The 19,405-nt window shown below is 47.3% G+C and overlaps 1 protein-coding gene across 3 annotated transcripts in view; it reads left to right on the top strand.

The window, feature by feature from the left end:
• The window catches only part of LOC123769433 (transcription initiation factor TFIID subunit 4), a 241,093-nt gene that overhangs the window by 147,638 nt on the left and 74,050 nt on the right, over positions 1-19,405 (top strand). For all 3 annotated transcript variants that reach the window (XM_069308836.1, XM_069308835.1, XM_069308834.1), the window contains one exon: positions 10,970-11,160. In XM_069308836.1, the coding sequence (XP_069164937.1) occupies positions 10,970-11,160 (191 nt within the window). The remainder of the gene's footprint in view (positions 1-10,969; positions 11,161-19,405) is intronic.

The raw sequence follows: 19,405 nt of genomic DNA, 5'->3' as shown, positions 1-19,405 counted from the left end.
GGGAGTCGGGTCTGGGAGCTTCATGCTCTACTCTGGTGCAGGGGTTTCTGCTCCTTCAGTCCTGGTGTTAGGTTTTTCGTTTGCAGCCGTCTCCTTCTTTTCTGGGGAAGAATGAGACTGCTGCTTTCCGGAGGGGTTCTTGAGTTGTTGATGCTTGGTTGGTTGGGCTGGGGGTGCATCATGTGTTGTGTCCAGTTGCGACTCTCCGCCGTTATTTGCGCGCCACGGCTTCGGTGGCCGGGGATGCACTTTGCGTTGACTTGGTTTCCCTCTTTCCCTGTTCCTGGGCTCGGGTCTCCCAGGTTGTCCGCAGGATTATAAAGTCTAGCCAGCCTGCGGTCTATCCTCGTGCCCACGACGTTCGTAAGTTTGCTGCTTTAGCTGCCGTCTTTGGCAACATGTTTTGAGTTGACATTCGGGCACGGAGTTTTTGGAGGTCGAACAGGATCCTGGTCGCTTGCTACCTAGTCAGTGTCCCTGGACCTGGTAGGGCCTGCGGTTGCAGTCAGTTGTCTCGACTTTTCGCATTGAAGAGTGAGAACTGACTGCCACCTGGGTATGTCCCCTGTGTTTTTCCATGCCTTTGGGTAGTTAGCTCTGGGAAGCCAACGGGGCTTCTCCCAGAAAACCAGCGTTGAATGTAATGAAACGCCATTTTCTGGGTGAGACCCGGAGGCTCCCTGGCATCCCTCCCTCCCTCCGGTCAGTGGTGTACCCCCCCCTTCCCTGGGAGGGGGGGCGGGGTTTCTGCAGGCTTCTTTGTTTCGTTGTTGGATTTGTTGCTTCTCTGGGGTGGCCATTCTTGGGCATCTCGTCAGGGTCATGCCAGGGTGCAGGGTTCTTCCGCTCAGGGTGGGCCCTTGGTGCCAGTTTGAGGCGGCGGCGTCTGGTTGGCGCAATGCTTGCTCTGTTCATTGTCCGGTCTCTGATAAGGGGTGTCTGTCCTGTAATGGGTCGCCCTGTTGACGGGGTGATGCGGAGGAAGCTTGCACTGTTTGCTTACGCCTGGTTCCATGATTTGTGGGCATTTCAGGTCGTGTCCTCCAGCCTGTGGTGGCATTGGGTGGCTGCTCCTCCTTCGGGGGTTTCGGGGATGGCAGGGCAGGCTTCTTCACCTTCACTCCGTCAAGTCATCTTATAGTGGGTGTGCTTAGGGGTGATCAAAACGACTTCGTCCCTCAGGTGGGTTTCCTACCCGTTTCCAGTGCCGAAACGGGACTGGAAACTGGGTCTGCGGGTTCATTCTGGAATTGTCCCATTTGAATCCCTGGATTCCTTGCCCCTCCTTTCAGATGACCACTATGTTCCAAGTCTGGCTTCTTTTGAAGCCGGGTTGGATGGTGTCTTGGGACCTTAGGGATGCGAATTGGCACATCCCAATTCATCCGGGGTTTAGGGACTGGGTAGGTTTCGTTGTGGGGCAGCAGGCTTACTGCTTTCGTTCCCTTCCTTTTGGCTTGAATTTGGCACCTCATGTATTCACATGTCTTACCCGGGTCGTAGTGACCCGTCTGCATCTTATAAGGGTTCGGTTTTTGGCCTGCCTCGACGACTGGTTGGTGTTGGCTCCCAGCCGGTCTGCTTGTCTGCTTGCCAGGGATGTGGTTCTTTCCCATCTCGCTGGGTTCGGGTTCCTGGTGACCTGGAGGAAGTCCCATCTGATTCTGTTCCAGGTTTGGACTCACTGGCCACTTCCATGTCTCTCCGGCAGCATTGCTGCAGCTGCGGTCCCACCTTCAGCTGCTTCTGGGGAGTTCCTGAGTTACCTGGCTGTTGCTTGAGCAGCTGTGCGGGACTCTGAAGTTTACTGGTTTACATGCTGGTTTACCCGCCAGATTGGGTAAACCTTTGGCGTCTGTTCTGGTTCCTTCAGGGATATCCCTTCTGCCTCTCTCGCGATCGTTGGGTTCGGCCTCTGGGTGCCTTCTGTCGGATGCTGCATCGCCGGCTTACTCTTTGGGTTTTTCTGGGTTCAGTGCCTTAGCTCCTACCCGAGCCCTCACTCGATGTGTTCATGGATGTCTCGTCTCTTGGCTGGGGTTCTGTGACCAGTACTCACCAGGCTGGCCAGGGGCGATGAGCTTCATCTTTCCATCTGGCTCACTGCATTGTGCGAGAGTTCGCGGCGGGTTGGCTGTCACTTAGGAGGGTTCAGGTCGTTCGGGGCTTTACGGTCTGGCCCCATTCGGACTGCTTTCCATTGGTTCATTGTCTGAACCGTGGGGGTTCTCTTCGGTCCCTGACTCTTTGGGGCTGGTTGCTTCGAGTGACACTTTTGCTGGAGTCTCGGGGTTTGGCTCTCCGTGCAGTTTATATCCAGGGAGAGTCCAATGACTTGGCAGATGTCCTGTTTCGGTTCATTCCACTGTTCGTTGAATGGTAGGTCGATGCTGAGTCCTTCAGTTGGCTCTGCCGGACTTAGGGGCTCCTGGAGCCTCTTTGTGTCAGCGTGGTCTCAACGTCTCCCGGTCTATGTGGTGCCCTTTCCTGACTGCAGAGCCATCGCGGTGGGCACTTTTTGGCAGGACTGGTCGAGGTAGGGCTACCTGTACCTCTTCCCCCCGCCCCCAGTCCAGCTGTTGTGTTGAGTTCTGGCTCTTTTTGGAGTCTTATCATGGGAGAGTCAGCCTGGTGGCCCCTAGGTTGGCCCGCCCAGCCTTGGTTTCAGACACTGCTTGCTCGGTGTCCAAACCCGGGGCGTTTTTCGCAGCTCCATCTGTTTCAGCAGATTGGACAGGTCCGGTACATGGCTGGTTTGGTCTATTCCTTCGCTCTTCGCATCTAGTCTTTTTAATGTGGGTGCATCACCACATGTATGGTGATAACGTGGCTTCGTTGATGGTGTCCCACCTGCGAGCTTCGTCTTGGCAACAGTAAGAAGTTTCCTGGCATTCTTTTTTGCCATTTTTTCTCTCTTTGTAGGTTGTCTTCTATTTCCGATCGGGTTTTGTCCTTTCTTTCTTAGCCTTTTCAGGACCGTCATTTGATGCCCATTACTGTCGCCTCTTCACATGTGGCACTGGCAGAGCCGCTTCAGGTTGCGTTCGGGGTGGATGTCACTTAGGCCCGTTTCACAAGCTTTCTCATGCTTTGTTTCACCTCCGCTTTGGCCTGCTCCTAAGCCCGGTCCTTGGACCAGGTGCTCTTCTCTCTTCTCGGTTTGTGGTAGCCCCTTCAGTTCACGATTGTTTTTCAAATCTGTTTCTGTTGGCAATGACCTCTGGGGGTCAGATTGGTGAGCTTCATGTTCTCCATCGCAGGGGTTTCTGCTCTTTCGGTCCTGGTTGTCAGTTTGTTCAGTTGCAGCTGTCGCCTTCATTTCTGGCAAAGAACGAGATGGCTACTTTCCAGAGGGGCCCTTGGGTCTTTGATGCTTGGTTGGTCAGGCTGGGGGGGTGCATCGCATGTTGTGCCCGGTTGTGGATCTTCGCCGTTATCTGCGCGCCTTGGCTTCTGTGGCCGGGGGATGCGCTTTGGGTTGATCCGGTTTCCCTTGTTCCCTGTTCCAGGGCTCGGGTCTCACAGGTCGTCCGTTGGGTTATTAACATATTTTAACAAAATATGTTAATAACATTTATGTTATTAACATATTTTATGTTAAATATGTTTAACATTTTGACCAAAAACGTATTTTTAATCTTTCAAGTGTTCTGACATCAAGTTTCATGTTACGTCTTTCATTTTGGTATCAAATTGTGCGCAATTTAAAGGTGCTAATTTTGAAACTATTCCCAAGGCAATCGGATAAAAAATGAATTTTATAGAAATATTTTATTGTTGGACTCGTTCAAGTCAAAACCTCGGTCACGAGAGAAAAATTGGTTAAGCGCTCAAGCGCCACGAGAGCTCGAAAGTATTAAGTCTACCCAGCCTGCTATATACCCTTGTGCCCATGGTGTTTGTAAGTTTGCTGCTGTGGCTGTCGTGTTCGGTCAGATGTCTTGGGCTGACATTAGGGAGCGAGGTTTTGGAGGTCGAAAAGGGTGCTGACTGCCCATTATCTGGTCAAAATTCCTGGTCCCAGTTGTTCGTGTGTGGTTTTGGGTCGCAGGTTACAGCCAGTTGTCTCAACTTCGAGTTGATGTGCACTTGGCGGCTGTCTCCCGGGTAAGTCCCTCTCTTATTTGTCTTTGGTTAGGTAGCTCCGGGGAGCCAGAGGGGCTTCCCTCAGAAAACTTGCGTTTAATGTAATGAAACGCCATTATCTGGGTGAGCTCCAGAGGCTTCCTGGCACCCTCTGGTCTGTGGTTTGTTTTTGATTCTCAGCCTCCAAAATGAAGGCGAGAGTAACTGGTGTGGGATGTCCGGGGCTTCCCCCTCCTGGGGAGGAAAAGGCTGTACGTGCAAGCGGCACAGCAGTGGTGTATGACGTTTTCTTATTTGCATGTTTGCTAAAGTTTTTGGGAGTTCTGCCTCTCTGTTCGGTCTTCGGTGTCAATTTCTTATTGAATGGGATCTGTTTGTTATGCCTACCTTTCTGGGTGCCTAACCCCGGTAGATAGCAGACATTGAATGGTCCCAAACACATGGGGGTTTCCTTAGGTAATTGCTCCGTATGCCTCTCTGAGGGGGCCCAGGTTCTGGCTCGTGGTCCCCAGTAGGCTGAACCCCATTGACTGATGCCCCAAACTAATACTGTATAGCGTATATCAGTCCGACAGCTCCAGGGAGCCCCCATGCAGAGCATTGAAATTGTTGCACCAATACATAGGAATCTATAGTATGCTTGTATTTTTTCTTAACACTTTGATGCTCTGGGTGCGCATGCGCCACACTACCCCAGGTGGATTTGGGCATTCTGCGGAAGCGCGCGGTAATTCTGAAAAGTGTATGATCTTTTCAACTTTGTTACCTCAATTCTTGTCCTAGGTTTTTCAATTTGGTATCATTGTGTTCACAATAGAATTCTCTACAGGACTAAAGGCATATCAAGTCCAAATGCCCAGCGTACCATCTGCAACAGAGAAAGTGAGAGCATGTTACCCGAGAGCCGCAGGACCGATAAAATGTGTACACTCCTTTCACTTTGGTCACCTCAATTCTCGTCCTAGGTCTTTCATTTTGGTATCAATGTGTTTGGAGTAGAATTCCCAACAGGAATATGTGCTTATAATGTGAAAAACAGCAGCGCGCTCCACCCGACGACAAGATGAAAGTTACCAGAAAGAGAGCGCTGCACCACCCCATGGCGCCTCTTATTACAATAGAGAGCGCGGTCATACCGAAATGTGTATACTCTCTTCAACTTTGTCATCTCACTTCTCGTCCTAGGTTTTTCAATTTGGTATCAATGTGTTTGCAATAGAACTACAGAACTAAATGCACATAAAGCCAAAAAGCCTGTCGAGAAAGTGAGAGCGTGTTACCCGGGAGCGTGAAAGAGCAATAAAATGTGTACACTCTCTTCACTTTGGAATCTCAATTCTCGTCCTAGATCTTTCATTTTTGTGTACTTGTGTTCGCAATAGAATTCCCTACAGGAGTATATGCAAATATAAAGTCCAAAAGCCCGGCGTCCCACCCACAGCAAACAGAGAAAGTGACGGTGCGTTACCACAGTGAGCGCTAATAAAGAGCAATAAAATGGGTATACTCTTTTCAACTTTGTTACCTCAATTCTGGTCCTAGGTCTTTCATTTTGGTATCAATGTATTCGCAATGAAATTCCCTACAGGTGGGTATGCATATAATGTCCAAAACCGTGGCGTGCCCCTCCCGAAACCGTCGCCAATTTGCCGCCGGAAATGACGCAATGCTGCGTCGTTACCGGACTTTCCCCGAGTAAAAAAAAAAAAAACACGCAATGCTGTGTCATTACCGAGCCAAAGTGTGAACCCTTAAACTGCTCAGCATAAGGGGCTGGGAAGCGAAAAATATTTGAATTGTAAAAATTACTTAAAAATGTTAAACAACTCTCCAATTTATTGGCTTTAGCATCATGGAACTTTCATCAAAATACTTTCAGAAATTGATTTTAGACAAATTTTTTAAAAAGAAGAAAGTTTTGTTGATAAGGAGAACAGCTCCTATTTACTGGAACTGACAGATAATGCTGTAATAGAGATGCAAGCATCTATCCAATGCACAAAGAATAATAGTAGTAAGAAGTGTTCACAAAATGGATATGCAGCTGGTGGCTTTATAGCATTGCTGAGTAATACATAATCACACAAATAATAATGAGTAAGTATGTTGTTATGCTCTATTTTGTTATATATCAAATAAATACATTGCCCAGTGTTTATATCTATTACTTTTAATACATTGCCCAGTGTTTATATCTATTACTTTCAGCATTGTCTAAAAAAAGATTTGTTTGAGGGATTGGTTGATGCACCGTTTCGCAAGCTGTCCCATGCATTGTTTTACCTCCGGCCTGCTCATGCGCTGCCTGAGTCGTCCTGGTCTTTGGACATTGTGCTCTCTTTTCTCTTTTCTCCTTGGTTTATTGTGGCCCCTTCAGTTCAGGATTGTTTCTCGAAGGCTCTTTTCCTGTTGGCATTAGCCTCTGGGGGTCAGGTCGATGAGCTTCATGCTCTCCTCCAGCGCAGGGGTTTCTGCTCCTTCAGTCGTGGAGATAGGTTTATTCGTCTGCAGCCGTCTCCTTTTCTGGCCAAGAATGAGACTGCTGCTTTCCGGAGGGGTCTTTGTGTTGTTGATGCTTGGTTGGTTAGACCGGAGGGGGGGGGTGCGTCACGTCTTGTGTCCGGTTGCGGCCGTCTGCTGTTATTTGTGCGCCATGGCTTCTGTGTCTGGGGACGCGCTTTGGGTTCATCCGGTGTTCCTTCTTCCCTGTTCGTGGGTGCGGGTCTTCCAGGTCATCTGCAGGGTTATTAAGTCTAGCCACCCTGCAGTCTCTTCCAGTGCCCATGAAGTTTGCAAGTTCGATGCTCATGCTGTCGTGCTTGGCAACATGTCCTGGTCTGACATTCGGGCCCGGGGTTTTTGGTGGTGTAACAAGGTCCTGGCTGCTCGGTATCTCGTGAACATTCCTGGGCCTAGTCGGGCCTGTGTCGCGTTGGGTCGGCAGTTGCAGCCAGTTGTCTCGACTTCGAGTTGAGAAGTGGGCAGTGACCGCCTCCCAGGTAAGTCCCTCTAATTTTTCCTCTGTGGATAGTTAGCTCTGGGGAGCCCCCAGAAAACCAGCATTGAATGTTTTGAAATGCCATTTTCTGGGTGAGACCCCGGAGGCTCCCCGGCATCCCTCCCTCCCTCTGGTTGGCATTTTTTTTGCGTGTTTTGACATCCAGCCTCAGAACTGAAGGGTGGATAGCCGGCGCGGGTGTCTGGGGCTTCCCCCTTTCCCCACCTGGAAGGAGAGAGCTGCGCAGACAGTGGCGTGACGACGTGTGACGTCATGCTCGTTCACTCGTTTCTTTTAGGGGAGTTCTATCCACTTGTTTGGCTTTCGGTAGCAACATTTTCACCAGAATAGGGGTTTGTTTTGGGATGCTTACCTTCCTGGATGCCTGACCTGGTCGATGGCGCACACAGAATGCTCCAAATCACATGTGCTATTCTGTAGGCCATTGCTCCTCGTGTATTAACTTGAACATAGTGATTCAGGATGGAAAATGGCTAAAAAAACAAGATAGGGGAGGTTAAAGGAGTGTTAGTTCCGATCCTTAGGTACTAACAAAAGATTCTTGTGTTGTATGAATATGAAAGATCAATAAATGGAGCAATATTAAAGCAAAATCTGAGAATCGTGTTTGGTGTAAAAAGAATAGATGAAACTATGCAACAAATGTGGGTGTAAGAAATGTAGACCATAAGAGTCAATAAATTGCAAGGTAAAGGACAGTATATTGAGATGGTTTGAGCACGTTGAACAAATGAATGATTTACACACCGATGAAAAGCATGTATTCAAGTAAATTAAGGGATAGAAAGAAGGAAAGATTGGTGAACATGACAAGTGTGTGTGTGTGTGTGTGTGTAATTACCTAAGTGTAATTACCTAAGTGTAGTTACAGGATGAGCTACGCTCGTGGTGTCCCGTCTTCCCAGCACTGTCATATAACGCTTTGAAACTACTGACGGTCTTGGCCTCCACCACCTTCTCACCTAACTTGTTCCAACCGTCTACCACTGTTTGCGAAAGTGAATTTTCTTATATTTCTTCGGCATCTGTGTTTAGCTAGTTTATATCTATGACCTTGTTCTTAAAGTTCCAGGTCTCAGGAAATCTTCCCTATCGATTTTATCAATTCCGGTTACTATTTTGTATGTAGTGATCATATCACCTCTTTTTTCTTCTGTCTTCTAATTTGGCATATTTAATGCCTCTAACCTCTCGTAGCTCTTGCCCTTCAGTTCTGGGAGCCACTTAGTAGCATGTCTTTGCACCTTTTCCAGTTTGTTGATGTGCTTCTTAAGATATGGGCACCACACAACCGCTGCATATTCTAGCTTTGGCCTAACAAAAGTTGTGAACAAGTTCTTTAGTATATCGCCATCCACGTATTTAAAAGCAATTATGAAGTTAGAAAGCGTGACATAGGCTCCTCGCACAATATTCTTTATGTGGTCCTTAGGTGATAGTTTTCTATCTAGAACCACCCCTAGAACTCTTTCTTTATCAGAATTCTTTAAAGATTTCTCCCATAATATATAGGTTGTGTGGGGTCTATGTTCTCCTATTCCACATTCCATAACATGGCGTTTATTAACATTAAATTCCATTTGCCAAGTGGTGCTCCAGATACTTATTTTGTCCAGGTCGTCTTGAAGGGCATGACAATCATCTAAGTTTCTTATCCTTCCTATTATCTTAGCATCATCAGCAAACATGTTCATATAATTCTGTATACCAACTGGTAGATCATTTATGTAGACAATAAACATCACTGGTGCAAGAAATGAACCCTGTGGTACTCCACTTGTGACATTTCTCCAGTCCGATACATTGCCTCTGATCAATGCCCTCATTTTTCTATCAGTCAGAAAATTTTTCATCCATGTTAGAAGCGTACCCGTCACCCCTCCAATATTTTCCAGTTTCCAGAACAACCTCTTATGTGGAACTCTGTCGAAAGCCTTTTTTAGGTCCAGATACTGTAGATGCAGTCAACCCAACCATCTCTTTCCTGTAATATCTCTGCTGCTCGATCATAGAAACTGAGTAAATTCGATGCACAGGATCTTCCAGATCGAAAACCATACTGTCTGTCTGATATTATATCATTTCTCTCCAGGTGTTCTACACATTTAGTTTTAATTATTTTTTCCAATATTTTGACTATTACACTTGTCAATGACACCGGTCTATAATTAAGGGGGTCTTCCCTGCTTCCACTTTTGTAGATTGGAACTATGTTAGCCTTTTTCCACACATCAGCTACAACTCCTGTAAACAGGGATGCCTGAAAAATCAGTTGAAGAGAAATGCTGTGTTGTGTGTGTGTGTTGTGTGTGTGTTGTGTGTGTGTTGTGTGTGTGTTGTGTGTGTGTTGTGTGTGTGTGTGTGTGTGTGGACAACACACTGGTTATGCTAAGGAAACAGATTGGGCAGAAGCTGTTTGTAGGAAAGGGTAAATATATTTATACTGTATATAGTATGCAAATGACGAGTCACAATAATTTGACTGAAAGTATGATGTACAAACCAAACACCAGAAGATGAAGAGACGACGACATTTTGGTCCGTCCTGGAGCATTATCAAGTCATCTTGCATATAGTATATGTGACAATTCACAAAGAACATTGTTCACATGGTTTTGTGTAGTTGGAAGATGCTGCTTTGGCTGACTGCTGTAGTGTGGTAGTGCTTGTTTATCTGTTATACCTTGTGTTGTATAGTGAGTGATATAGTAAATGTATGAGAGATTTTTTAAGTTTTATTATTTAACAACTATGGCCTTCTTTAATTATAGTTTACCTCTTTCCTGGGGCTAATGCCTCCCTGTCATAGTTGGAAATGGGGTAATGTAATGTATATAATAGCTTTGTCTTTTCAATATCTCAAAGAAATTAATCTTAACCAAACCACAAACTAGAAAGTGAGGGGACGATGACGTTTCAGTCCGTCCTGGACCATTCTCAAGTCGATTGTCAAGACAATCGCCTTATAAACCCATTAGTTATGTTTATATAAGGTTCATATGTTCTGTTTTTTTGTAAAAAAAAAAAAAAAAAAAAAAAAAGTCTAATTGTGTGGTGTCTTACAGCAGCAAACATCATTAATGTTCTGTATATATATATTTGCATTTTTTGCACTACATATAGTTATCTTGATCGTAAATGGATGTTGTGGATTAACATAGCCAGATTTTAGTGCCTTGTTTCTCTTATTAACAAAAATCACCCCCCCCCCCCCACACCCCTTCCCTCCCCAGAAAGAGGCATTTCATTTCCATTTCTCTTAAGCACCAGCCTAAATATTATTATTAAATACTTTAGCTACTATCAAACCAAACCTTCAGTATTGAGCATATTGAAGAGCTGAAAACGTGGGAGGTGCCACAGTGCACGAATAAAATACATAAAGTGCATAATTTCTGAGACGTGTGAGGAACCATGAAAACATATTAATGATTGTTCTTATGACTACTGGGATGATACAGGGCTTGGATACACCGTGCAGTTGATCATCACTCTCACATGGGCATGGAATGAAACATTTGTAAAAGGCTCAATTTAGATTAATTAAACATTGACTTAAATGATAGTCAAATAAGTGAAACAAGTGGTGGGTTATATCCACAATTTTCTGTTACATTCATAAACAAACTTTGATGCACTGGTTTTCATTGACAAATGATTGTTGGCTACAGATATCTGCTTAACAGTTGATTAATTCTTAATGAATTTGCTGATAAACTTGTATATATTTTTAATTTTACTTGTATGTATCAGAAAGTTTATAGTTAAAAGTGTACATTTAACTATATTTAGAGCAACTGCTCCCCTTATAAGGGCTTCCAACATGACTTAAGCAGTACTAATGCTTCTTCTTGTATATTGCAGCAGTTCCTATTCTTCTAGCGGGGCAGCAGACGATGACATCAATGATGTGGCTGCAATGGGTGGAGTTAATTTGGGGGAGGAATCACAGAGAATCCTCGACTCCACGGGGTTTGTTGGCACGCAGATACGCTCGTGTAAAGACGAGAATTTCCTCTTAAGTTCTCCGCTAACTGAGAGAATAAGACAAATATGTAAGTACTGTCTGTACTTGTTGAATGTAAACCTGTGCCACTATCACCTTTATCTGTGTGTATTCTTATTATTATTAACCAGTTTCTCACTTTCTTAGGCTGGGGAAGCATATGCCTGAAGAAGATAGGATTGAATTATTAGAAAATAAGTTTAAATGCAGTTCTCTATATTGTAAATGACATCCATTAATTCATTCAAGAACAACATGGAGACTCATTACTTCTGTACAATAACAGATCATCCACAGTTACATCATAATTGCTTCTTATACTTCAAGCATTATTTAGAAATTTTGTTGTACAGTACACTATATTGTATATACACACTGTATTTCCTCATAAGTGGAACGCGATACAGTGGAAGATAGGATGCACTAGGAGGAAGGTCCAATTATAATGTCGGTTGCAGGGGTTCCATGCTGATGGTGTGAAACATGTCTTGTCCTTCATTCCAAGTTTATTACTACATAATTATTGCTAATATATGGTTAATTTTGATCCTTATGATCTTTCAAAAATTTTTAATACATTAGCTGTCATAATTGATAATCACATCATCATTACCAGATTGCTGACAGTTCAGCTCAGTGCAGTGCATGTGCGAAGTCAGTCAGTGTTCACATGCAGTTCACACACAGACCCCAGTGAACTTTTTCTTTTGCCCAGTTAACATCTCTCTAGCACTGTGATACTACAGTGCAACCTCGGTTCGGTGAATCTCTGACTAGGTCGCACACTTTTCAAGCCGAATTTACTTGCCTGGTTCGACGTACTCAGGTTCACCAAAGTGGGGGATTTGCTTACGATGTTGGGACAGACTTCACAGAGTGGTGGATAACTTCCCATTCTATCACAGGTTACAATTAATAATTCCTTCATATGACAAGTTGGATCATACAAGTGGTCTACACAACAAGTGAACTATATTAACCAAAGACCAGCCAGAGTGGTCCACACAAGTGAACGACTGAGTTACCATGATTTTCGTTCACTGATTTATGGCACAAGTATCTTTGTAAATTAATTTAAAGGCTGAAGTGTGAGTAGCTAGCTACATGTGTGGGAAATCTTCTCATATACATTGTCTGTGATGAAACAAGATGAGTGAGGGTGGACAAATAAGGGAATACTGTACTGTAAACCTCACTTTCGTCTGTGTCGTAATAGTTCAGTGATCCATGACTTTGAAAGTTTCAGATTAATAAATCATTTCTAAAACAGGTGTTTTAATAGCTCTTTATTATCCTAATTGTATTAATAAACTAAAATAAAAAATATTCTAATACGATAGACATCTGTTATTTGAGAAATTATTTGTTATTGATTCTAACTTTCAAAACGACTCGATCGCAGGTGGACTGTACACACAGCACCATGTGCTGTTCGTTTGAATTCATGGCTACAGTTCAGGGACCTACGCCTCAAAATAATAAAATTTATAAATCATTTCTAAAATAAGTACAGTATTTGTATAGCTCTTATTATCCTAATAATATTCTTAAACTAAATATATAACCCAAAAATATATAATATGATACAGATCTAATATTTGAGAAATTTGTTACTGGACCTGGCTTGAACTTCAGCCTACTGTTGGGTGTTTAACCTAGTTCCTTGGTGTTAGCCGTCCATCCGCCTGCCCAAAAACCGGCCCATCCGCCTGCCCAAATTCACACGCTCCACCTGAATAGCCACCCACCCACACCACCCACCAAAATAGCTGCTCACACACACCGCCTGCCCAAGTAGCTGCACATATTCCTGCCCAAACTCCCACACTGCCCAACCCAAATAGCCACCCATCCGCCTGCCCAAATCCACCCACCCCGCCCGAATAGCCGCCAACCCACACCGCTTGCCCATATAGCTGCTCACCCACACCACTGTCTAGATAACCATACACCCACACTACCCCTCCAAATAGCCGCCCATCTGCCTGCTCAAATCCACTCCACCCCGCCGAAATACTCGCCTAACCACACGGCCCATCTGTCTGATGCCTGCCCACCAGTCAGCCACCAATCCATCCATGATGATGTGATTCAAGTTCAAGTATGTTTATTGAGACAAGAAAGAACTACATCTCAAAAGGATAGAGTAGCTTAGGCTATTTCTACCCCCCTTCATGATGTGATTGATGTTCAAAGATGAACATTACATATTTTTGAGCTAGTGAAGAATGGTTGGAAAGATTTAAGAATAAGAATAATATTAAGAACAGGAAAATTGCCAGAGAATCATTAAGCAGCTGAAGCAAACACAGCAGCAGCGAGCACCAGCAAACCTGATGCAAACATCTAAGAACATTGTGTGTGGAGTGTACAGTTAGAACAAGTGTTAAATTCAAGTACATAGTGTTAAGGTGTTAAAATTGAAGTTGCAGTAATTTTAGTGTACAATAGTTTTCGTAAACTGAATTGTAATACTCAACATACAGCAGAGCTACGTAATCAATACAGTGCTAACGACATAAGACAACACTGTTCGTATTTACTGTACTGTATTTATAACTCTATGAAAATTCAAGATAGACATATTTCAACAATGATGAAAGCACAGTATTTTTTAGTAAATAAATAATATATAGGTACAGTATATAAAATGGTAATGCATTTCTGGGGGGAGCCCCTACAGCTCCCCGGAGCTATCCATGGCTGATATGGATACCCTAACTATTTTGCATCAGTCGATGTGGGTGGAGTTCTAGGCCTACCGGGGACCACGAGCCAGAACCTGGCCCCTTCAGAGAGGCACGGGGAGCAATGGCCCATAGAAATGCACATGTGATTTGGAGCATTCTATATCTGCCATCGACCGGGACAGGCACCCAGAAAGGTAAGCGCCACAAAACAAACCCCTATTCTGGTTAACAACAAAAATCGACAAGCAAGTGGACAGAACTCCCCCAGGAAAATAAACTAACAAGCATGACGTCACACGAGCCGCGCCGCATGTCTGCGCAGCTCCCCCCTCCCCGGGAGGGGGAAGGGGGAGCCCCAGACCCCCACGCCGGCGATCCCCGCCTCAGTTCCTCGGCTGATGGGATACTGCACGGTCGTGTGGCTCCAGCTCTGATCTTGTCTCAGTGCTGTGACTTGTTTGCAGTGCTGCTCTTACGGTGGTCGTGTGAGCTGGGAGTAGTATTCTCAGGTACTCGGGCTGCATGTGCTTAGGGTCACCTTCCCTGAGTGCCCTGTAAGTACCTGTACTGCCCTTGGGGCTTGGGGTTGCCTTCCACAAGTCACCTTGGGTCTACTTCTGTTGGCTTTTCGCTGCTTGACGTTTGGCCGCCCCGAGGGTTTGGGGGTTTTACTCCCTTGTTTATCTTGGGGTAAGTGGTAGTTATAGCACTGGTGGGGCGCAGGGTACTGCGTAGCTAGTTTTCACCTATGACAGCGGCCGGCTCTGTTCCCTCTGGGTACGTTGTCCATTTGTGTGGTTTTTCTTTTATATTTGTGTTTGCCTGGTAGGGGGGTCTGCCTAGTGCCCTCCCCCCCCTTATATTAGGTTCGTTTGTGTGGTGGCACCCCCCGCTTCGCCCTCACGGGTGGACACGTCCCGTGGGTTCAGCTTTAGCAGTTTGCTTGGTAGTTTGGGGCGCCGGTTAGCAGTGCCCTGCCTGGGATAACCCTTAGCAGACCCAGTCTAGGGGCCCTGGGAAACCCCCCCAGGGCTCTCGGGTCCGATAGTGGAGACCCCAGCGTCCCCTCTCGCTTTGTGCGAGTTGAGGGTTGCTCTGTCCCTTTGTATCAGGGTGACTCTCCTTGTTTTTGCCTCCGTCATGCTGCCTGTTGGGTCGGTGACACATTCGACCCTGAGTCCTGCAAGCTTGGTTGCTTGTTCGTGACTCCATTCACCCAGTCTGCTGATGAATTCCCGTGGGTGCAGGCAGCTCGCGCGTTGCAGGGTAGGATGTTGCAACGTGCTCAGGTTTGTCGCTTCCCCGGACACCCTGATGCTGCCCCGCTTGTGTAGGGACCCAGACTTGGGGGTTTTGGTCGCTTCGGCCTTGGTTCTTCCACGCCCCCCTTGTTTTTCCCCCTCCTGCTTCCGGCCCCTATGCATCTGCAGGCTTCGGGGTCGGGGCGGGGTTAGAGGTTCTGAGACTTGGGCAGTTTCAGGGGTTGCCCCATCCAGGGTAGCTGCGGAGGCATTCGAGTCTGTTCCTCCGTCCGATGCTCCGGGGTCTGGCCAGTGGGCCCCTTCTCTTCCAGCTCTCTCGGCTGCCCTGGCTTTTTCTTGTGGGGCCGGGGCTTTGGAGGTCGACTCGGCCCCGGGGCCTGGTGTAGAGGCTCCTGGGGTTGGGGAGGAGCGGCCTTGGGGGCCTTGGGCTCCATTGCGCCCCGCCTGGATTTCTGTCCTTCTGAGCGGGGCCTACTGTTGTGAGGAGTGGGGTTTTCTTTCCCCTCTCTGCGTACGATTTGGGCTTGGGTTCTGCTCCTCCCCGGGTTCGGTTCCGTGTCCCTGTGATTTCTTCGGTTCCGTCTTCCGGAGGTTTTCGGCTTACCGCATCTCTTCGCCTGCGGTGCGATTGGCCTTTGCGGCTTACCTCCTGCTTGTCCCGGAGTTTGCCACACTGGTTCCTTCTGTTCTGGCCAGGTTGGGCTCCTTGTAGCCGTTTGGGCTCCTTTGTAGCCGTTTGGGCTCCTTTGTAGCCGTTTGGGCTCCTTTGTAGCCGTTTGGGCTCCTTTGTAGCCGTTTGGGCTCCTTTGTAGCCGTTTGGGCTCCTTTGTAGCCGTTTGGGCTCCTTTGTAGCCGTTTGGGCTCCTTTGTAGCCGTTTGGGCTCCTTTGTAGCCGTTTGGGCTCCTTTGTAGCCGTTTGGGCTCCTTTGTAGCCGTTTGGGCTCCTTTGTAGCCGTTTGGGCTCCTTTGTAGCCGTTTGGGCTCCTTTGTAGCCGTTTGGGCTCCTTTGTAGCCGTTTGGGCTCCTTGTAGCCGTTTGCGCTCCTTGTAGCAGTTTGGGCTACTGTCACCAGTTGGGCTGCTTGTCGCCTGTTGGGCTACTTCTCGCCTTGTTGGGCTACTTTTCTTTCGCGTCCTGCGCATGCGCCGTGGGAGTTTTTGGTTCCGGGCGGTGCGCACACGTGTTCTGCATCCATTTTCTCTCGGGGGGGGGGGGGGGCCTCGCCTCTCGCTCTTTTCTTAATCCAATCCGTGCCCCGTTGCTTTGGGGGTGTTCTGGGGTGCCGCTGTGGGGAAGTCATGAGGTTTTTCCCTGCGTTCTAGGGGTGGGGATCCTCCTTTGCCGCTCCCCTCCTCTCCAGCATGGGCGCCCTGGCCGCCTCCGGCGGCTACGGACTCGAAAACTTGCATCATGGCCCATCAGCGCCTATGTTCTGCAGGTGAGTTGGTGCGGTTTGGCGTCTCCTTCGTCCTGACGCTGTTTTTGTTTTTGGAAGTAGGAATGGGTGTACATACGTACTTGTGAACGTGGACCGTATCACCCGAGGTGCCTACTGCAGGGCTGCCCATACTGGGCAGCTCTTGTTCTCTCCACCTGATTCCTTCCTCGGTTCACGGGTGTCTGCAGGTGGTCTCTTGTCCCTTCCGAGGCGGCTCCTGCCTGTACTTCTGCCCCTCTCCTATGCTTGTCTAACCTTGCTTGAGTTCGGGGCCCCGCCTCCACCTTGTTCCGCAGTGCAACGGTGGGGGTGCCTGTTCAGTGGTACGTTTTCCTGTGTTGAGGGTGTTTTGTGCTCGCCTCCTTGTGCTTGCAGGATTGGGTTCTGGCTCTATGGTTCCACCTCTTCCCTATCGTTTGCCTGTCGAGCGGATTCTATGCTTCATGGGCGCTATCGTCTCTGCTCTTGGGGCAGTGTATCGGGTCAGCCCAAGTTGGGCTGCCTAATGTGTTCCTTCGATTGCCTGTTACACTGCACACGTTTCTTCTACCGTCCCTGTGGCTCAGTTGGGTGCTCAGTTTCCGCCTGTGTCCCCTTGTGTGCCACTCGTGTACGATTTATCTATCTTCTCTGTCGCTTCCTCGGGGAGTGTGGTGACGTTTTACTGTGGTTTTGGTACTGCAGCTGCGTGTGGGGGTTGGTTGTGGCATTATGTTTGGCCTTTCCGTGCTCCCTCTGGGGCCCTCCTTCCTTGCCGATCTTGCTGTGCTGGGCCTGATTTTTCCATGTTCCTTAGATTCTCTGTCTTGTCCTCGCCTCGTTGTGCTGGCTGGGGATGAGCTTGGGGTCTTCGTCTCGCCCCTCGCCTATCCTCCGGTTTCAGTTCAAGTTCCAGAGCCTAGTGGGCTCCCTTCCTTAGTGTTTTTCACGGTTGCCCCGGGGGTTTTCTTGACGCTGGGGCTTTGAGGAGACAGCTCGGCCCCGGGGCCTGCAGGGTGGGTTCCCGGGGCTGGGGTGGGGCTAACGTGAGGGACCTCAGGCCCCGTTGGTCCCCGCCGGGGTATTTCTACCCCTCTGGGCGGGGCTTGCGGTTTGGTGGTGTGGGGATTTTCCGTTCCCCCTCTCCGCACGTGCTTTGTGGGCGTCGACCCCTCCTTGGGCTCAGTTTCCTTGTCCATTGTGCCCATTGTTTCCGTCCTGTCGGTGGGTGCTTTTCTATGGTCTTCGCCCCTTTTTTCCGGGACGGGCCTTCTCCGTCATGTCCCCCTCTTCTTGGGGTTTCTGCATGACTTTTGGTCTCGGGTGCGACGGGGTTTTTGTGCCTTCGTCCTTTGTGTTTGCTTCTTTTTGATCTCGAAGGTTTGGGACGGTTTTGGTCCTTCCCGTTGTAACGGGGGTGGGGGAAATAGCTCTATCTTGTCCATTATTCCACCCCCCAGTTAACTAACGAGGCCGGGGAAAACAGCTCTCTCTAGTCCGTTATCCCGTCCCCAGTTAGCTAACTATTCTAGAGCACTCCCAGAGTTCCTATGGCAACCTCTCTCGTTCAACACCTTGTAACCTAGATATTTGACTACCTAGGTGCTAAGAATACATGGCGCCGTAACTTGATCAGCTATCCGAAACTCTAGAGAGAACTCTAGAATACATTTCACTGCCACAAACGTATAAGAGACACGAAAGGAAAGAGAAGAAATGGATAATGAAGTAATTAGAGGTTTTGGGGTGAGAGAGGTAGAGAGGTGGGAGGAGCGAGGAGGGTCATTAGTTGAAAGGGAGAGTTCGGAGAGGGGTAGAGGGAGAGGTGTAGATAGGTAGAAGTAGAAGAGTAGATAGTAGAAGTAGAAGAGTAGATAGTAGAAGACAAAATGCTGCCACCATCCATTCAAGACCATTACATACAAGACAAGGAATGGAACTTGTCTGTATCACAATATTCACAAAAGATGTTATCAAGGTCATTATTAGTATGTCCCATCTTTATCATGTACTCATGATAAAGATGATTATCATGAAACCAGTAATCACAGAGGCTTTCTTACCTCAACTCAAAACTCTAGGGAACACAGTTAAAGACCATTTAAATAATAAATTCAATTATATTTCACATGATAAGTATCATAATTTAGCAATTCCAATGTTCACGTTTAATATGCAAGGTGAGTCATCATCCAAGAATTCGAGAACCGTACAACTTGACTGCCCCTGATCATCACACAACATATGGAAACACGACCAAGTCACCTTAATGTTCAGTGTCTGCCTATAGCTGGATAGAGGGGAGGGGGGTCTGTAGCTGACAGAGACTGTCCCGCCCTGCCGGCCGACAGCCTCCCTGCTAGGCCGTCTTCTCTGCTCTGCTGGCTCCTCTTCTTCTAATGCTGTCAAATCGATAGCTCTCCAAGTATATATTGGGGAACCTAGTAACTAACTCCGCCCACAAGTAGATAGCCTCAGGCACCCTACCAAGCCACTTCTTAAACGTCGACATGTTTGAAGGCTACCAGGCTCCAATTATAAGATTAGCAGAAGCAAGGTGAAATTCGCATGATCTGGCCTCAGGTCACTTGGTGGTCATTAACTCTTAGAGGTGTGAGATTCAGGCCGCCAGAATGGCGCCTGTCAAATCCTTGTCTGTGACTCATGTATCTCTATGTATTTTAAATACAACTAAACCAAACACCTTACAGTGTTACACTCTTTTCTGGTACGTCTGTCGTCATTCGGTTGAGCTTCCCTCCGGTCCTTTCTAAGGCTTGTGGGTCCTATTCCCAGCAGCTTCTGGGTGTTTGGCCTTCTTGTTCTTTTGTGCATATCTCTTCTCTTCGCGCTGTCTCGGCGCTCCTCGTTTTTTCGGGGGCGATTTTGCTCCTCTTAATTGGTCTTTTCGCTCCTGCCCTTCTG

This window comes from Procambarus clarkii, chromosome 63, assembly GCF_040958095.1.
Source record: "Procambarus clarkii isolate CNS0578487 chromosome 63, FALCON_Pclarkii_2.0, whole genome shotgun sequence".
NCBI classification, from domain to species: Eukaryota; Metazoa; Arthropoda; class Malacostraca; order Decapoda; family Cambaridae; genus Procambarus; species Procambarus clarkii.
This window is presented reverse-complemented; position numbering and strand designations above follow the sequence as displayed.